The sequence below is a fragment of the Aureobasidium subglaciale genome (assembly GCF_000721755.1).
Source record: "Aureobasidium subglaciale EXF-2481 unplaced genomic scaffold scaffold_39, whole genome shotgun sequence".
Classification (NCBI taxonomy): domain Eukaryota; kingdom Fungi; phylum Ascomycota; class Dothideomycetes; order Dothideales; family Saccotheciaceae; genus Aureobasidium; species Aureobasidium subglaciale.
Window position 1 is genome coordinate 27,387 of NW_013566956.1, and position 16,515 is coordinate 43,901.

General features: G+C 50.8%; 7 protein-coding genes across 7 annotated transcripts; 3 read left to right on the forward strand and 4 right to left on the reverse strand.

Moving 5' to 3' along the window:
- Positions 1-49: 49 nt before the first annotated feature.
- Positions 50-1,722, forward strand: AUEXF2481DRAFT_9277 (uncharacterized protein; the record flags this gene model as incomplete). Its single annotated transcript, XM_013483608.1, has 3 exons — positions 50-320; positions 377-1,390; positions 1,442-1,722. 3 exons carry the CDS (start codon positions 50-52, stop codon positions 1,720-1,722), a joined length of 1,566 nt encoding a protein of 521 aa, XP_013339062.1.
- A 1,408-nt stretch (positions 1,723-3,130) lies between these two features.
- AUEXF2481DRAFT_33804 (uncharacterized protein) lies at positions 3,131-4,260 on the reverse strand (the record flags this gene model as incomplete). The annotated part of the gene is made up of 2 exons (XM_013483616.1): positions 3,131-3,541; positions 3,607-4,260. The coding sequence occupies 2 exons, from the start codon at positions 4,258-4,260 to the stop codon at positions 3,131-3,133; spliced, it is 1,065 nt and encodes a 354-aa protein (XP_013339070.1).
- A 516-nt stretch (positions 4,261-4,776) lies between these two features.
- On the reverse strand, positions 4,777-6,474 carry AUEXF2481DRAFT_71054 (uncharacterized protein; the record flags this gene model as incomplete). The annotated part of the gene is made up of 2 exons (XM_013483647.1): positions 4,777-6,342; positions 6,403-6,474. The coding sequence occupies 2 exons, from the start codon at positions 6,472-6,474 to the stop codon at positions 4,777-4,779; spliced, it is 1,638 nt and encodes a 545-aa protein (XP_013339101.1).
- A 490-nt stretch (positions 6,475-6,964) lies between these two features.
- Positions 6,965-7,392, reverse strand: AUEXF2481DRAFT_9280 (uncharacterized protein; the record flags this gene model as incomplete). Its single annotated transcript, XM_013483609.1, has 3 exons — positions 6,965-7,082; positions 7,142-7,306; positions 7,358-7,392. The coding sequence occupies 3 exons, from the start codon at positions 7,390-7,392 to the stop codon at positions 6,965-6,967; spliced, it is 318 nt and encodes a 105-aa protein (XP_013339063.1).
- A 144-nt stretch (positions 7,393-7,536) lies between these two features.
- AUEXF2481DRAFT_44915 (uncharacterized protein) lies at positions 7,537-10,263 on the forward strand. The gene has a single exon (XM_013483622.1). It carries the CDS (start codon positions 7,677-7,679, stop codon positions 10,071-10,073), a length of 2,397 nt encoding a protein of 798 aa, XP_013339076.1. The 5' UTR covers positions 7,537-7,676; the 3' UTR covers positions 10,074-10,263.
- A 1,364-nt stretch (positions 10,264-11,627) lies between these two features.
- AUEXF2481DRAFT_71037 (uncharacterized protein) lies at positions 11,628-12,668 on the reverse strand (the record flags this gene model as incomplete). Its single annotated transcript, XM_013483645.1, has 1 exon — positions 11,628-12,668. The coding sequence occupies one exon, from the start codon at positions 12,666-12,668 to the stop codon at positions 11,628-11,630; it is 1,041 nt and encodes a 346-aa protein (XP_013339099.1).
- A 1,704-nt stretch (positions 12,669-14,372) lies between these two features.
- AUEXF2481DRAFT_33809 (uncharacterized protein) lies at positions 14,373-16,343 on the forward strand (the record flags this gene model as incomplete). The annotated part of the gene is made up of 5 exons (XM_013483617.1): positions 14,373-14,421; positions 14,473-14,676; positions 14,734-14,847; positions 14,909-15,154; positions 15,205-16,343. 5 exons carry the CDS (start codon positions 14,373-14,375, stop codon positions 16,341-16,343), a joined length of 1,752 nt encoding a protein of 583 aa, XP_013339071.1.
- Positions 16,344-16,515: the final 172 nt, after the last annotated feature.

Here is a 16,515-nt window from a genome sequence, read left to right on the forward strand (position 1 = left end):
ACACATCCCTGTCACTTTCGTTACAAAGAAATAACCTCAGTCTCTCACGATGGCACCTACTACCGTGGAGCGCATCGAGTCGCCCGTCACCGTCAGGGCCTACCTGATGTGTGCTTTTGCCGCCTTCGCCGGTATCCTGTTCGGTTACGATTCGGGTTACATCAACGGTGTCATGGGTACAGAAGTCTTCAAGCAGGAGTTTGGAAGCCGTGGAGAAGTCACCGAGGCCAACCCCAGTGGCTACAGCGTTTCTGCTGGCAACCAATCGCTCATCATTTCCATCCTTTCTGCCGGTACCTTCTTTGGCGCTCTCTTCGCTGGTAAGTTCATCCCTCTCTACCGCCCACGTTGAATGGTACTGACAATATCCCTACAGGCGCCCTCGCGGATTGGATCGGTAGACGTACTACTATCATCCTCGGCTGCGGTGTTTTCAGTGTCGGTGTTATCCTCCAAGTCGCTTCTACCTCGATCCCTCTCATCGTCGTCGGTCGTTTGATCGCTGGTGTCGGTGTCGGATTCGTGTCAGCTGTCAACATTCTGTACATGTCCGAGGTCGCCCCCCGCAAGGTCCGTGGTGCCATCGTTTCATGCTACCAATTCGCTATCACGATCGGTCTCATGCTTGCCTCGATTGTCACCTACGCTTGCCGCAACTACACAAATACTGGCGCCTACCGCATTCCCATCGCCATCCAGTTCGCTTGGGCCATCATTCTCGCCACTGGTCTCTTCCTCTTGCCCGAGTCCCCTCGCTACTACGTCAAGAAGCAACAGCTCGACAGAGCCGCCAAGGCCCTCGGCCGTGTTCGTGGCCAGCCTGCGGACAGCGCCTACATTGTCGACGAGCTCGCCGAGATCCAGGCCAACTTCGAGTACGAAATGTCAGTTGGTACTGTCAGCTGGGCCGGTATGTTCTCTGGTGGCATTGGTAACCGCAACTCCAACGCTCGCAAGGTCTTCATTGGTATCGTGCTCCAGATGATGCAGCAGTGGACTGGTGTCAACTTCATCTTCTACTTCTCGACCTCGTTCTTCAAGTCTATCGGTATTCAGAACGCCTTCTTGATCTCGATGATCACCACCATCGTCAACGTCTGCTCCACCCCTATCTCCTTCTGGACCATTGAGCGCTTCGGTCGTCGTCCTCTCCTGATCTACGGTGCCATTGGCATGTGTGTCTGCGAGTGGATTGTTGGTATCGTTGGTACCGCCGATGCTGGCTCCCGTGCATCCCAGATTGTTCTCATTTTGTTTACCTGCATCTACATTTGCTTCTTCGCCCAGACCTGGGGTCCCACCGCTTGGGTTTCCATCGGTGAACTCTTCCCTCTGCCCATCCGTTCCAAGGGTGTTGCCATGTCTACTGCCTCTAACTGGTTCTGGAACTGTCAGTAATCTTTTGACTCTACTGCTTGAATCCATGCTAACAACCTCGCAGGCATCATTGCTGTTATCACTCCCTACCTTGTCGGAGAAAACGAGGGCAACCTGGGACCCAAGGTCTTCTTCCTGTGGGGCTCGACTTGCGCCGTCTGCATTGTCTTCGCCTACTTCTTCGTCCCCGAGACCAAGGGACTTTCCCTCGAGCAGGTCGACAAGATGATGGAGGAGGTCTCTGCTCGCAAGTCTGCCGGCTGGGTCCCTCACGACACCTTTGCCCAGGAGATGGGCAAGGACTCCTCCGCTCTCGAGGAGGTCGTCCACGAGTCCAAGGTTTAAAAAACAGCTCCTTAGCTCCTAGATGTCCAGCTCTTGTTCTTTCTTGTCCTATATTGTCCCATAAGCTTTCCACTATAAAGCAATATCGCGTTATTAATCAAAGTACTATACTTCTCGTGTCAGTCTATCCCACGCATACATGTGCATGCATGATGCGGAACACTATCAATCAACTTCAGCTGGGCTGTCTATGAACTCGGTGACTTGTACCGAAAAACACTACTGGTTCGGACTTCCGACTGCGGACTAGTAGCACCACTTGTTACTGATCCCTGTCATCAATCACCGATCCCTTGGGGTTTACTAAGCAATGCTCGACATGCTCCAATGAGATAGGGCCAGAATTAAAGGGCACAAAGGGAACAAAGAGAGACAAAGTCTTGCACGACTCTTGTACCACATTGTTATAATGTCTTATTTCATGAACATCTAATCCATCCATTCTAAAAGTCTCAGCCATGAAGACAAAAGCCAAGTAAGACCGTCTCGAATCCTGCTTTCCTTATCCTCTCAAGTCACGAATGCCAAAGAGTCGAATCTATATATTGGCATTTCCGTACGTGGACAAGCGCGAGGTATATATGACCATGCTTTATCATCTCGAGTCCTATTCTCTGTACACCAGCTTTCCACTGCCGTCAACGTAATGGCTGATCGGCCTCGTATCTCATGATACGATAAGCGCTCATACTCCACAAATCCGGTCTTGAAGAGATTGAATAAGTCTGCGTTCAGGCCGCTTCATCATGGGCAGATAAAGGGAGTATTACGTGGATATACTGCCTTCGTCTCAAAAAGCGAGGAGAAGCTGACAGCAAAGCATAGTAATGGATGGCATTCTAGTAGGACAGACTCCAAAGACCACGCTACGGTGGATTATCTGGTCTTGACCGAGGAGGCAGAGATTGAGAAGAAGGAGAAAAGGCATATTCACCGTGATCCTCCTACCTCCTCATGCGCAACACTCTGTCTCACTCAACCACTCTCGATGATCAGAGGCAGAGCGACGACGAGCTGAAGCCATGCATAATCATATCTTGTATCGAAGGGTTTCACACAGGGGAGTCGTTGACGAGATGTATCTCGGTGCCGTCACTCAAGACACGAAAAGGTTTCTGCCTTGAGACAGCTACGAACGTGACAGTGGTTCGTACGCGGGGAGGTGCTGACCAGTTTTGAGAGGAATTTGGGAGGCTACGTGTAAGTGTTGGCTGAGATGGGAGTGTAGTATGTAAAATTGGTTAATTTGGCTGTTTGTACAAGTTAAGTCTATATGGTAATATGCTAGATGCTGTAAAGGGGTAGCATCGCGATGAACCCTGATTGTGTTATTTCGCGAGAGAACTGGCTGCTGTGGATTCGAGCTGAAGAAGGAAGACCGTGATGAGATCGAATTTTTGGATGTGCGTCACGCCTGACGAGTTGATGTCGAGATAGCGTCTATACAGTCAACATGGAGTTTGGCTGTATCTTGAGCAAGAACACCTAGATCTCCGTCTACTACCTCAATCGGCTCGGGTGTGACTTCCTCGATCACTTCTTCAATCACTTCCTCGTAATCAGGATTTTCCATCCAGATCCTCTGTCCTTCGCCACCTTGTGTCAGTCGATTCCAACAGACGTTGGTCCTTTCACCGCCATTGAGAGACCGTAGAAGCTGTTCTGCAGATTCTAGCTCTGCCTTGAAGTCGAGTTTCGAAGCAGCGTTGACGACAAGGTTGTGTTTGAACTCGGGCCCAGCAGGAATGTCGGAAGCTTTCAAAACCATCTCAAGCGCGATGTCAGCATGATAGATTGCGTCGTCTCGATTTAACATCATCTTTGCGAATAGTTGGTGAAGCTGCAGTCGTGGCTTGAGATGGAGATGTGGTGACGCAGCATGACAAGAACTGCATGGTATAGCTCCAGCGACTCTGTATCTTTCTTCGCGTCAGGAGTTGCGACCACGCCTTTGAAGTGCTCTTCGAAATCTTCTGAAGCTTTGTATGCATGGCCGACTACTGCCCTGGCTTCTTCACATGTCATGTCGTCGATGAAGCGTATATCCGATATAAGCTTTGCCTGGTAAACCTCGGCATCCTTGTGCAGAATGTAATGTAGAAGCAAGCGCTTTTTCCTGTATGCATGAAGTCCTTGATGCATCGTGTGTTTGACGTGCTTGCGACCAATCCATTCAATGTCTTGGTATTGTTCCTCTCCCCAGGAGACATGACGACCATGTTGCGAACGTGATTGCATCATAGACTCTGTTGTGACATGGCCGCTGCGCAAAGGTTTCAGAATGCTGCGCATGGGACTTTTCTTCTCGGCGGAAGGCGTCAGCTCAGGCAAGTCTTCCGGTATGGGTGCTCCAGCATAACCAGATTGCTCTTCTGGAATATCGAGTTCTGCTGACGGACTCTGCGGCTCGCATGATTTTCGCGCGGCATCTTGTTGCGGCTTCATCCTGTTGTATCTGCGGAATTTGCCCAGGAACACAACAGTCTCATGTACCCGAAAATTGATCATGAAAAATTTGGGCCCAAAGCGACTAGGCATAGTGACTAGGCATAGTGACTAGGCAACAGCGTTCACTATGAAGAGCTCGCGAGTGAAGTGAGACTGCACGACACACGAGTGTAAGTATCGTGCGCTTGGTTGTGCAAGGCCCTTCGAGCGATGTTTGACGAGGAGTATCGCAGGATTCGAATGAGGGCATCATATCTACTTACTGGCGTCGATAGCGCGAGGACTATGACTGTTTGCTGGAGTCAATGACTGTGATTTGGCCAAGTCTAGTCGTATGCGTCTGTTTGAGTGTATTGCCTGTTTGGGGTCGACGACCTCATAATTCGTGGGTTGGTGAGCGGAGGGCCGCCATCGTGAGTCACATCGGCGCGCATTGAGACGCGACTCGGTCATACCTCGATAGCGAACAACTAGCTGAACTGATTGTCGGAATCTCGCGAGATCGATAGCTTCGGATTTGATAAACCGCCGCTCCGTACATATATACCACTGGCACGGCTCTGTTATGCTCTAGTATGCGTCCATTGGCTTTCCTCGACCAGTTCATCATAGCTCGAGTTTGTCCAACCTCCAGATTTCGAATTCTTGAACATCGTCGAGGGTCGCCAATGTGACATGGTTCTGCCACTCCATGTTGCCTTCGGCATCTGCTCTCAATGTGGCCTTTTCGACCCTGAGAACAACGTCACCCATGCCGCAGAATCTGACAGTATTGTTGAGACACTTCCAATACAAGGGCTCGGTCCGGGTGCCGTCAATCAGACTGGTAAGGTCTGGATCTGCGAGCAGTGCGATGCTGTTCGCATTGGCCAAGATTCTGACGGCGCGCAACTTGGCGAAGAAGGGAGACAGCAAAGTCATGGCTTCGCCAGCGTCTTTACCCAAGGCCATACCAAGTTGACACAAATTTGGACACTTGCTGACGAGTTCACCAATCTGTGGTCCTGAAAGTGGCCATTGGTCGGAAAGTAGCAGCTTTGTGATTGTTTGACCATGATGTGTTGTTAACGCGCGCAAGTATGCTTTGCACGTCACATATGCTTGCTTCTCCTCGAAGGCGTTGGGAGTAGGCGTCGAACAAGAAGTGGAAGTGGCGGGTGTCGTGACCATGGTCGCTGGCGAGTTGAACTCCATCCTAGGGTCGCGATTGCCTACGCTACTGCCAACCATGTACATTTCCTCCAGACCAGAAAACTGACACAAAATCTTGGCGTGTTCAGGTGCCGCTTCGCTGACGCGATGCCTCTTGAAGCCTTTGAAGTATACCGGGTCCGGAATATTTTTCCAAGTCTCATCCACCCAGATAGTGGTAGGTCGACTGTAATTACCTCCAAAGACCTCGATGAAATCAGCACTCTCAAGAGAAGGCGGATTGGCGATATGTTGTAGGTCACCTGTGTTTGGACCATAAAAGTTCTGAAGGCCGAGGTGCTTAAGCCGTATCTTGTAACCTGCCTCGAAACATTTCCCAAAGATGGTGCTTAGATTGATGCTGGGCTCGGCTTCTTGTCGCATACGTGGACTCCAATGTATGCGTAGATCTTCCAGCTGTTTAGCATGAAACATGAGTACTGACATGTCATCGGGATAACAAAGAGGGTCGATGTCGCTGACGCGTAAGCGACGTAGGTTGGGCATGGTCGGGATGACTACAATGGGTCGAGGCGAGCGAACTTGGGGGAAGCGTAGACTCAGCGAGGTCAATGTTGGGCGAGCAGCGAGTCCTTGGTAGATAGGCTTGGTCGGCTTGGAGTCGAGATCCCAGGTCAAGGACTTGAGGTGTGTCATCCTGTCCATAGAGGCCCGCAAAGCAATCCCAAGCAGTATTGTGCTGTCTGGTATCTTTCCTCTGCTGTACTCATCTACGCCCGGATCTGACCATGCTCCTGTCACCGTAAACTCTTTCACCAGCGCAGCCGAGTTTCCTGAGGCAAGACCGCTGAGACCCATGGTGAACGGGCTGCCACTTCCATATCCTTCTGGTCGTCCATCAACGTATCGCGTTTCGGGGTATGAGCGGAGTGTGACTCGTTCGTAGAGGACGGGGAGGGTCATGTAGTACATCAATCGACAGGTACGCGTCATGCGCGCAATGTCGCCTACATCTTCAACCTTCCAAAGCCAATGTTATTAGTCTGCGATGGCCAGTATCATCTCGAACGTACTGCTTACAAAGGATATGACATGTGCGATCAAACTGAGTGGGAGTGTTTGTTCTTTCGGACCACCATCTGGCGCATTCATCGGGACTGGAGAGGCATACAAGACATGAGGAGGTATCTCTTGGCTCATGTCAAGCCTTCTCACAGTCGCCTTCATCTCAGCAATTAGCAAAATCTACGCGCTACAGCTAGCTTACAAGAGAAAGGAGCTCGTGGGTTTTAGATACAATCATGAACGCCGCCAAGAATGCATCATCATCTGGCTAATTGAAGCTTAATGATAGGGCACAACTGAACCGTTCGACTTTCTTCCACCGCGGACGAACATCGATCCGAGCATTTTGCATTGCTTGCGAAAATGACTTGTCCGGAGTGCGGTGACTCCGTTGGAGAATGAAAACCTTGTCTAACCTTGTCTAGACCCTGCTTATCCCGGTAAGAGGTGCATCCGGGTCGTTCATGACATCTTTTCGGTCGTAGATTTCAAAGGGTCCACGCCGACATGAAGAAATCGCGGACTGAATCAACGCCGACTCCGCGAGCTTGCGAATCTGTATTCACGAAATAGCTGTCTATCCGCCGTGTAAAGTAGAGACAAAGACGATCTGATCTCTTGGTTGAAGCTCATACTGATCCTCGCCTTCGAGTTCCCAATCTGCGTCGTTGATCAAGACAAGGATACCTGGACGACTTGGCGGAGGTGTTAGTCAGGCTGATGTGGAACGTCTGATGAAAATGGCACAACATACACAGATTCGTCTAGGAGGAAGAGTTCTCGTTTTTGATCAGTCATAAGGTTTTCGCATAGATGTTTGATCAAGAATGCGATGTTTGCTGCTTTTCCGTCTTGATCTTGTGCTGGTAATGAGACTTTGTGATTTCTTTGGTTGGAGAAGAGCAGTTCCAGTCCGCCACTGCAGCATTGTCAATCTAATGCGCAAAGTCGAAGATCATTTATGCCTTACGTGAACTCAACATCAATTTTAATCGTGTCTGCCATCTCAAGACACTGTATGCTCAGAAATGTGTGGTTGTTGAGCTGCGGATACTGTGCTGCGAGATCAAGGTGGCAGTCGCGCGTTGAAGCAAGCGAAACTTTTTTGCGACCTCCGCGAACAAAAATTGGTTATTGTCTATGAGCACCAACAACACTGTCATTACTTCACACAATCCACAACCATCTCACACGCTCTTGAGCAAGTTCCTGGACCGAATATTTTGAAATCGAATCAGTATACCTGGCGAATCGAAATAACTCTACTCTAACGGACGATATCAATAACTATGGCTTCGGCCAGTCTTGATTTCATCGCTGCAGGAGGCAATAGACATCCATGTGCAGCAGATTGGAACGAGGTCTTACTCGCATACGGAAGTGGTCATAACATCGCTCTGTGGAAGCCGGAGAACAACAATCACAAAGGTGTGGAAACACTACTTGCGGGCCACACGGATATCGTCAACGCAGTCAAATTATTCAGAGATCCATCATCAGGCAAAAGAGTCCTCATCAGTGGCTCGGCTGACAAGACCGTATGCGTCTGGATTGAAAAGTCCGACGCCACTTTTGTGCCTGTCAAACATTTGACTGAACATACTGCTTCGATCAACGTTATTGGTGTTCTGCCCGAGTCTGGTGTCTTCGCTACTGGAGCTGCCGATGCAACGCTGAAAATCTGGAAGTTGGTTGTCTCAGAGAGCGCAGAGTCTGAAGTAAGTCTCATTCAGAGCATAACACTTGCTCCTCGATACTTCCCTCTGGCGATCGCATTGGCAAAGCTTCAAAGTGCCCAATTGGTTATTGCCGTTGGAGGCACAACCGCAAATATTCAAGTTTATCTCCAGGAGGACAATGATTTTTCACTCGTAGCCAAGCTTACTGGACATGAAGCTTGGGTACGCGCCTTGGACTTTACCCGCGAGAGCTCCAAGCCTGACAGCGATTTCCTCCTTGCATCTGCCAGTCAAGACAAGTACATTCGTCTATGGCGTTTCCATGCAGGTGACCAGCTACCTGAAGTTGCAGCAGCGGCCAGTGATCCCGCGATGACCGTGTTCGGCCGCTCTCTATCAAACAAAGCCCACTGGATTGGAGATGGAGACTCAAAACACTCAATCACGTTTGAGGCACTTCTGATCGGACATGAAGATTGGATTTACACAGCCCGCTGGTTCACAAAGACCGGACAGGATGCAGCACCACAACTGCTCACAGCATCAGCGGATAACTCCCTGGCCATGTGGGAGCGCGATGCAGATGGTTTCTGGACTTGCGCGACTAGACTTGGAGAGATCAGTGCGCAGAAGGGCTCAACTACTGCTACAGGAAGTACAGGTGGCTTCTGGATTGGTCTTTGGTCACCATCTGGCAGTAAAGTCGTCAGTCTGGGGAGAACGGGAAGTTGGAGAGCTTGGTCCTACGATACCACTGAGGATCGCTGGTTGCGAGAGCTAGGCATCTCTGGCCATGTCCGCGCAGTCAAGGATATCGCATGGTCAAACGACGGCACTCAGCTCATGTCCACCAGTTCAGATCAAACCACAAGACTCTACAGCCAATGGAAGAGAGACGACGCAACCACATGGCACGAGATGGCCAGACCACAAATCCACGGCTATGATTTAAACTGCCTATCTGCAATCGGCGCCACCCAATTCATCTCGGGAGCCGACGAAAAACTGCTCCGCGTCTTCAACAAGCCTAAAGCTGTCGCCCAACTCCTCGCAAAACTAGGCGGTACAGCTCAAGACGCAGAAGACGCCGACCTCCCCGACGCAGCGAACATTCCCGTCCTCGGCCTTAGCAACAAAGCCATCAATGCCCTCACTCCCGAGGAAGAAGCAGCGGCTGAACCATCCGAGGAAACCACAATCACAAAGTCTACCCTCGATCTCGACCACCCGCCCTTTGAAGATCACCTCGCTCGTCATACTCTCTTCCCCGAACTCGAAAAATTATACGGACACGGTTATGAGATTTCTTGCGTAGCTGCGAGTCATGACGGCAGTTTGGTAGCAACTGCATGTCGTGCCAGCTCTATCGATCACGCGGTCATCAGACTCTACGAAACTAAAGAGTGGAGAGAAGCCAAACCTGCACTGACCGCTCACTCTCTCACTGTAACATGCCTTGCTTTTTCAGCAGACGACAAGTACCTTCTCAGTGTAGGCAGAGACCGTCAATGGGCTTTGTTCTCTCGCAACGCCCACAACGCCTACGCCCTTGCCCTCGCAAACCCCAAGGGCCACAGTAGAATGATTCTATCCTGCTCATGGGCCCCTGCCCACGCATCCAACATCTTCGCAACAGGAGGTAGAGACAAAAATGTCAAGGTCTGGGCTCTCAATGGAGACGGAACCGTGGACTTGAAACTCAGCATTCCCACCTCCGCACCTGCAACCTCTGTCGCTTTCTACACTGGCAATCTAGCTGCTTCAAACACTCTTGTTCTTGCTGCAGGAACAGAGGAGGGAAATGTCACAGTCACTGCTATTGATATGGGCGATTGGAGTATTAAGGAGGGCTATCAGATTGAACAGGGCATGAGACCTTCTGGTGCTGTTACAGCGTTGAGATGGCGTCCCGAGACTGCTCGCGAGGTTGAGAAGGCACAATTGGCGATTTCGAGCGAGGACTTTTCTGTCAGGTTGTTCACTTTTGAGAAGTTGGTGGGAGCTTGAGTGTTATGTATACTCGATTATAAAGATCTGTTAGAGCGCTGAACGCTTCGCATATGCTGTGAAAATCCACACAAATAGCCAACATTTAGACGACGACTGAACAGAAGAAAAAGCTGACGTTCGCACGATGATCAGCTCATGATCAGGGAGATAGTGTTCATGAAGATTTTAGCTGCGACAGGTATTAAACGGCTGTGAATATGAGTGATAGCTACAGAGGTATTTCAGGTTACACACTGAGATGTCATGATCAGGCTCTGCACTCTAGATCAGCACCTTGGCGTTAGCAAGCGATCTACCAAGTGTGCCGCGGATTGAACGGCAGTGAAGCCTCGATATGCAGAGACTCGATGCTGCGATGCAGGGCAGCTGATGTGGCCAATAGCAAGATTTTAGGCACGTGAATCATGCACAATTGATGATGCCGCCAGCCAAATGTTAGTGCCATCCGGCGGTTCGGTCTGCACGAATCCTCCCGCATAGAATCAACTCTGATGGTGGCTGCGATCTCTCGTTCTCGAAAGTCGTTGTATAAAGACAGCTCAAACTCGCAGTTGAAATGTCTCTTCTCATCATCTCATTCCTTGCACTTTCTGATCTTCATACCCACTACCGAGCCTGTATATACCCATCAGGAACTGATCGACCATCAATCGACATATATATATATATACGACAATGGACCCTGGAATCGTCATCGGCATATTCCAATCCATTCTCGCCATCCTCGGTGTAGCCATAGCAGCAACCCAACTCTTTCAGCAATGGCCTAGAAGACTCGTTCCCGTACGCTGTCTTAACAACAGCTCTCAACCATCAAGACTGACGTAAAAAAAAAGATAGAGATACATCACGCTTCTGCTTGAAACAAATCCAACGAAATCCCAGCCCTGGCTCATAGGCATCAAGAATGATATCACCCATCGTAAGGATTTACATCTCCCATATGTCCTGTATATCTGTTTCGTTTCAACCCAGGCGCTTCGGTAGCGAGGACAACACTCTAAAGTTCCTATTCTTGTATCACACCATTTGCTTCCGTTCAGTTTGTCATTATATATTGTGCAAGGAAGCACAGCAATTGCAACCACAAAAGGATATACAACCAAGATTCAAACATGGGCCGGCGCACTGTCACGAATAGTCAGCATGTGAAAGTAGTGGCAACAAGTTCAAAAACTCGGATTAATCTTATTCATTGGTATTTTATGCTGAGGGGTATAGAAGGAAGAAACAGGCGCCAGCGGAACGACAAGAAAGACCAGAGGCTGGAGCGAAAGGGAAAACAAGGCTAGTAGTACATGGAGGAGGTAATGTTTTTTTGGTATGAGTGGAAAGCGCTCAAAAAGAAAGCAATGACAGTAAATATGGGTATCAAGGGGAGAAAGATAAGAGTAAAGAGAACATGCGGGGATTATCAAGAACCATGAGCGCTCCAGACATGAAATCATGCTTCGTAATCATCCGTGATAAATGCAGAGTATTTTCGGGGCTGGATTGAAAGAAGGAAAAGGTAGAGGGGGAGGGAGAGGAGAAGAAGGAGAAAAGGGGAAATCAGTCCTGGGTATTGTTCACGTGCTCCCAGTCAGAATCGGCTGCAACGTCAACAAGACCTTGAAACCACTTGCAGTCCATCACGTCAGCAATGGTCCATCTCAGGTCTGGATCAGTATTCAGACAGCCGTGTAGTAAATCACAAATGTCTTCACAGGCGACTTGACCGGCGGGTGAAGTCTCTACCAGGTCTTTGTTCCAGTCACCGGCTTCGATCAGTTCGACTAGCTTGAATTGGATCGTGTGGGCAAATGGACGTTTGCCAGTCACCATGGTATAGACACATACACCAAAAGCCCAGATGTCTGCCGAGTAGTCCTTTCTGGTCGAGCCGCCGAGAAGCTCAGGTGCGAGGTATTCTAGAGTGCCGGCAGGGTCCTTGTTATCATCGGAGTCGAGCGAGCGAATACTATCAGCCATACCCGAGTCGCCGTCGACGAAGCTAGCCAGGCCAAAGTCACAAAGCTTCATGCTACCGCAATCATCTTGGGGGCCGATCTGGACCAGGCAATTTTCGAGCTTGACGTCACGATGGACTAGTCTGACATCCGCATGCATGTATCTCAAAGCCGAGGCGAGCTGGTGGGCATAGGTTCTGGCGAGCTCAGGTCTCAAGCCCATCTGACCGTTGTTTCGAAGTTCGTTGAGCAGATCGTATAGAGAACCGCTCTCAACCAAATCCATGATACAGAAAGTCGCGAAATCAGTGATGAAGCTGGTGTGCAACTGCAAGATGTAGGGGTGGTTCAAATAGCGCCAAATTCCGATCTCGTAGTCGACAGCTTGCTGAGCCTTGTCATTCTCGGCCTCGCTAGCGTTAGCGACAGACTTGCGGACGATCTTGACAGCACGTTTGGTTCTGCGACCATCGTTGTCCATGCCAATAACTTCTTTGACTACACTGAAGCCCCCTGCACCGATCTGACGACCGACAACATACTCATTGTTGATACCAATGGGTTGGCCCTCGTCGTCGGGTTTGGGCTCGGCAGCAATTGAACTACTACCCCAGCCATTGAGGAACTGGGCAGCTGGCGACATGCCATGAGAAGAACCAGACATTCTGCTAGACCTGCGACTGGTGTTACGCAAACTGGCGGTGCGCGATAAGGTGGGCTTACGGGACAACATGGGCCAAGGCTCGCTACCAATGCTGGGACTTGCAGCAGGGGAGGGAGTCATGATGGCCGAACTGTTGAAGTATGACCCAGCAGGAGTGTCAGGACTTCGCAATTGTTCACTCAGGAACGAGCCCGACGAGGCCGATGTGAGGGAGGGGAGGTGTGTGACATCGCTTGAGTCGATGGTCTCCAGGCGTGGTGCAACTTCGCTCTTTCTGGTGCGTCTTCTGATGGGCTCTCCTGTAAAAGGATTTATTCTGACGGGCTCTTCGGGCGCAGCCGGAGCAGAGGCCGACGTCTGAGTATCGTCCGACATGTTGGAGTCGCGAGTACTGCGCCGCCGTGGTTGAGGCGGCCTCGATGATAGAGGCTGATCGAGCGAGTGCAGTCGTCCGTCGTCGAGAGTTGCGAACTCTTTGAAGCTCACCGAAGAGCCTCTCGTTCGAGTTTGTCGTTCGTCACGATCGGAGCCGACCGGATTGCTGAGCGAGCCGGAGTCAGAGAATTGCGACGAGGCGACATGGTCTGCGTCGGACGAGTGGGCAAAGGGAAAGTCCTGAGAGGAATTCGCATGTTTGGTGTTGAGTCGCAACTTTCGGAATTCGTGGGAAGGAGCAGGTGTGGCCATTGCCTTGTTGAAGGCAGCCAACGAGGGAGGGTCTTTTTCGCGTCGACGAGGGGAAACTGCAGCTGCTCTTGGATGCTTATATCAGGATCTGAGCTCTGGATTGACCTTGACCACGGTAGTCTTCACATGGATTGGTGGCCGCTAAACAAGGAAACACAGCCTACAAAGTCAGAAGATATTTACACGAGGCTCCCACGGCGAAGTCGGCCTAGCAGGGTAAAAAGAGAAGGCCAGAAGGTGGAATGGTTTGGACGAATAAGGTTACGGCTAATGCGGGACACGGTTTCCCCGCGTTTCTTTTACGTATGAGCAGACCTGACAATCTTATTGGCTTACATGTCTTTGATGCATGAACGTCATAGAGCGACTGCGAAAGTCTTGGAGATGGCTGGTCATGTTGAGCTGAACGTTTTGCTGTTTCAAACGAGCAACGAGGTCAGCGGTGTGGAGAGATTGGAGAAATACATCATGTCTCATGTGTTTCCGACGGTGACGCCAGTCGGTGAGGGAGGTAGGTCAGCCAAGATGGAAGTCGGTAGGTGATCAGGCTCAATACGAGTCGAGATGGAGCTTAACAACGGTACTGTAAACAACGAACAAAGAAGATGGCGATTTGAGAGAAGAGAGAGCGTATAGGTGCATGAAGAAAGGGAACATGTCGGGGGTTGGCGAGGTTATCATCAGCAGTATCGGCCAGATTGGGCAATCAAGGGTCTGGCATTTGGGTGGTTGAACAGAGTCCAAGCGTCAGCGGGCTTGGATGTTGCTTCTGCATCACGTCGGTGGAGTGAGTTAAGTCTGTAGCTGTTGCGGCGTGTTCGACTTGTAGCTGCTGCCCACAAGTCTGCCATTCGATCCATCTTGTTATAATATCGCCCATTCCACGCGTCAACCGTCAGTCTCAAGCCATCCGCATGTTATAGCGTTGCGCGCCCCAGCGAACCCCTTCCAGCGAGCAGTCTCGTCGCCGTCGACCTCAACACAGGCCTTTGGGCCATGGCCGCTCTCAAGAACTTTTGCGCAAACGTCTTCTACTGTTGTACTAGTGCGTATGAAGCTCGAGGACTCTAGGAAAGTCGGTACTAAACCTCTCCAGGCCGCAACACAGTTGACTACGAGAATGTGCTGGCCGACAGCGAGCGCGAAGCAGTCACCGACTTGCTGAACTTCCTCGAGAACAGACAGGAGACCGACTTCTTCACCGGCGGTCCCCTCAACGCCCTCAGTACTCTGGTTTACTCACACAACATCGACCTGCAACGAAGCGCCAGTCTGACCTTTGCCGAGATCACCGAACGAGGTGTGTTGCCATGCCCTTGAAACATGTTGACAAGCATGCTGATACCGTTTCCTTGAGATGTACGCGCCGTCGATAAGAACACGCTCGAGCCCATCTTGTTCCTCCTCGAGAGCAGTGACATCGAGGTTCAAAGAGCTGCTAGCGCCGCCTTGGGAAACCTCGCCGTAGATGGTACACACCGCCTGCTTCCAGTGTCGCGCTACAAGGCAGATTTGCTAACACAACCATGCAGCACACAACAAGATCCTCATTGTTCAGCTAGGGGGTCTCCAGCCGCTGATCAGACAGATGAATTCGAGTAACGTCGAGGTCCAATGCAACGCCGTCGGCTGCATCACAAACCTGGCTACCCACGAAGACAACAAGGCAAAGATAGCCCGCTCAGGCGCTCTTGCCCCCCTAACGAGGTTGGCGAAGTCCAAAGACATGCGTGTCCAACGAAACGCTACTGGCGCTCTCTTGAACATGACGCATTCAGGTAACCACTGATAAGTCTATCTGCAATGATCAAAAGCTAACCTTCGCCAGATGACAATCGTCAACAACTCGTCAACGCCGGCGCAATCCCCGTCCTCGTTCACCTCCTCACCTCGCCTGATACAGACGTCCAATACTACTGCACTACCGCTCTCAGCAACATTGCCGTTGATGCTTCGAACCGCAAGCGCCTTGCACAGACCGAGCCCCGTCTCGTCCAGTCTCTGGTCAACCTCATGGACGGCCACGCCCCCAAAGTACAATGTCAAGCCGCTCTTGCCTTGCGCAACCTCGCCTCGGATGAGAAGTACCAGCTAGAAATTGTGCGCAACGGTGGTCTTGGCCCCCTTCTCCGACTCTTGCAATCCGCCTTCCTCCCTCTTATCCTCTCCGCTGTCGCTTGTATCCGCAACATCTCAATTCACCCCATGAACGAGTCCCCCATTATCGATGCTGGTTTCCTCAAGCCCCTGGTACACCTCCTCGGAAGCACCGACAACGAGGAGATTCAATGTCACGCCATTTCCACTCTTCGCAACCTTGCCGCATCGTCAGATCGTAACAAGCAACTGGTTCTGGAAGCTGGTGCTGTACAAAAGTGTAAGGAGCTCGTCCTGGAAGTTCCGGTTAACGTCCAGAGTGAGATGACTGCTGCTATTGCTGTCCTTGCTTTGAGTGATGAGCTGAAGCCTCATCTGTTGAGTCTCGGTGTTTTCGACGTCCTGATCCCTCTGACCGAGAGCGAGAGTATCGAAGTGCAGGGCAACAGTGCCGCTGCTTTGGGTAACCTGTCAAGCAAAGGTAAGACTTCTGAGACTTCGGCTCTTCAATCACCTGCTGACGGCTATTCAGTGGGTGACTACTCCATCTTCATGACCAACTGGCACTCTCCCTCTGGTGGTATCCACGGCTACCTGTCTCGTTTCCTCGCCTCTGGTGATGCAACATTCCAACATATCGCCATCTGGACTCTGCTACAACTGCTCGAGAGCAACGACACTCGTCTTGTCAACACCATCAACTCCGCTGACGATGTCATGCAGATGGTTCAGGAAATCTCAGAAAGACAAGTCGAGAGTGACAACGAGGATGGCAGCGAAGATGGCGAAGCCGAAGTCGTCGGACTCGCCCGTCGCTGTCTCGAAATCTCAAGCGGCGACAGCAACAAGAAGGCTCTATCTGAAGGCTGAAGCACACACGAATCATTATCGCAACTCTCATCACCACCCACATCCCTTGTTGAGACGACGATCAAATCATGACTCAGCATAAACCTCTGCTCTGACGTGGAGGTTTTCCTCTGGGAATTTTCTCTATTCTCTTTTTCCTTGTCCATTTTTGATACACCAAATCGCACTCGCA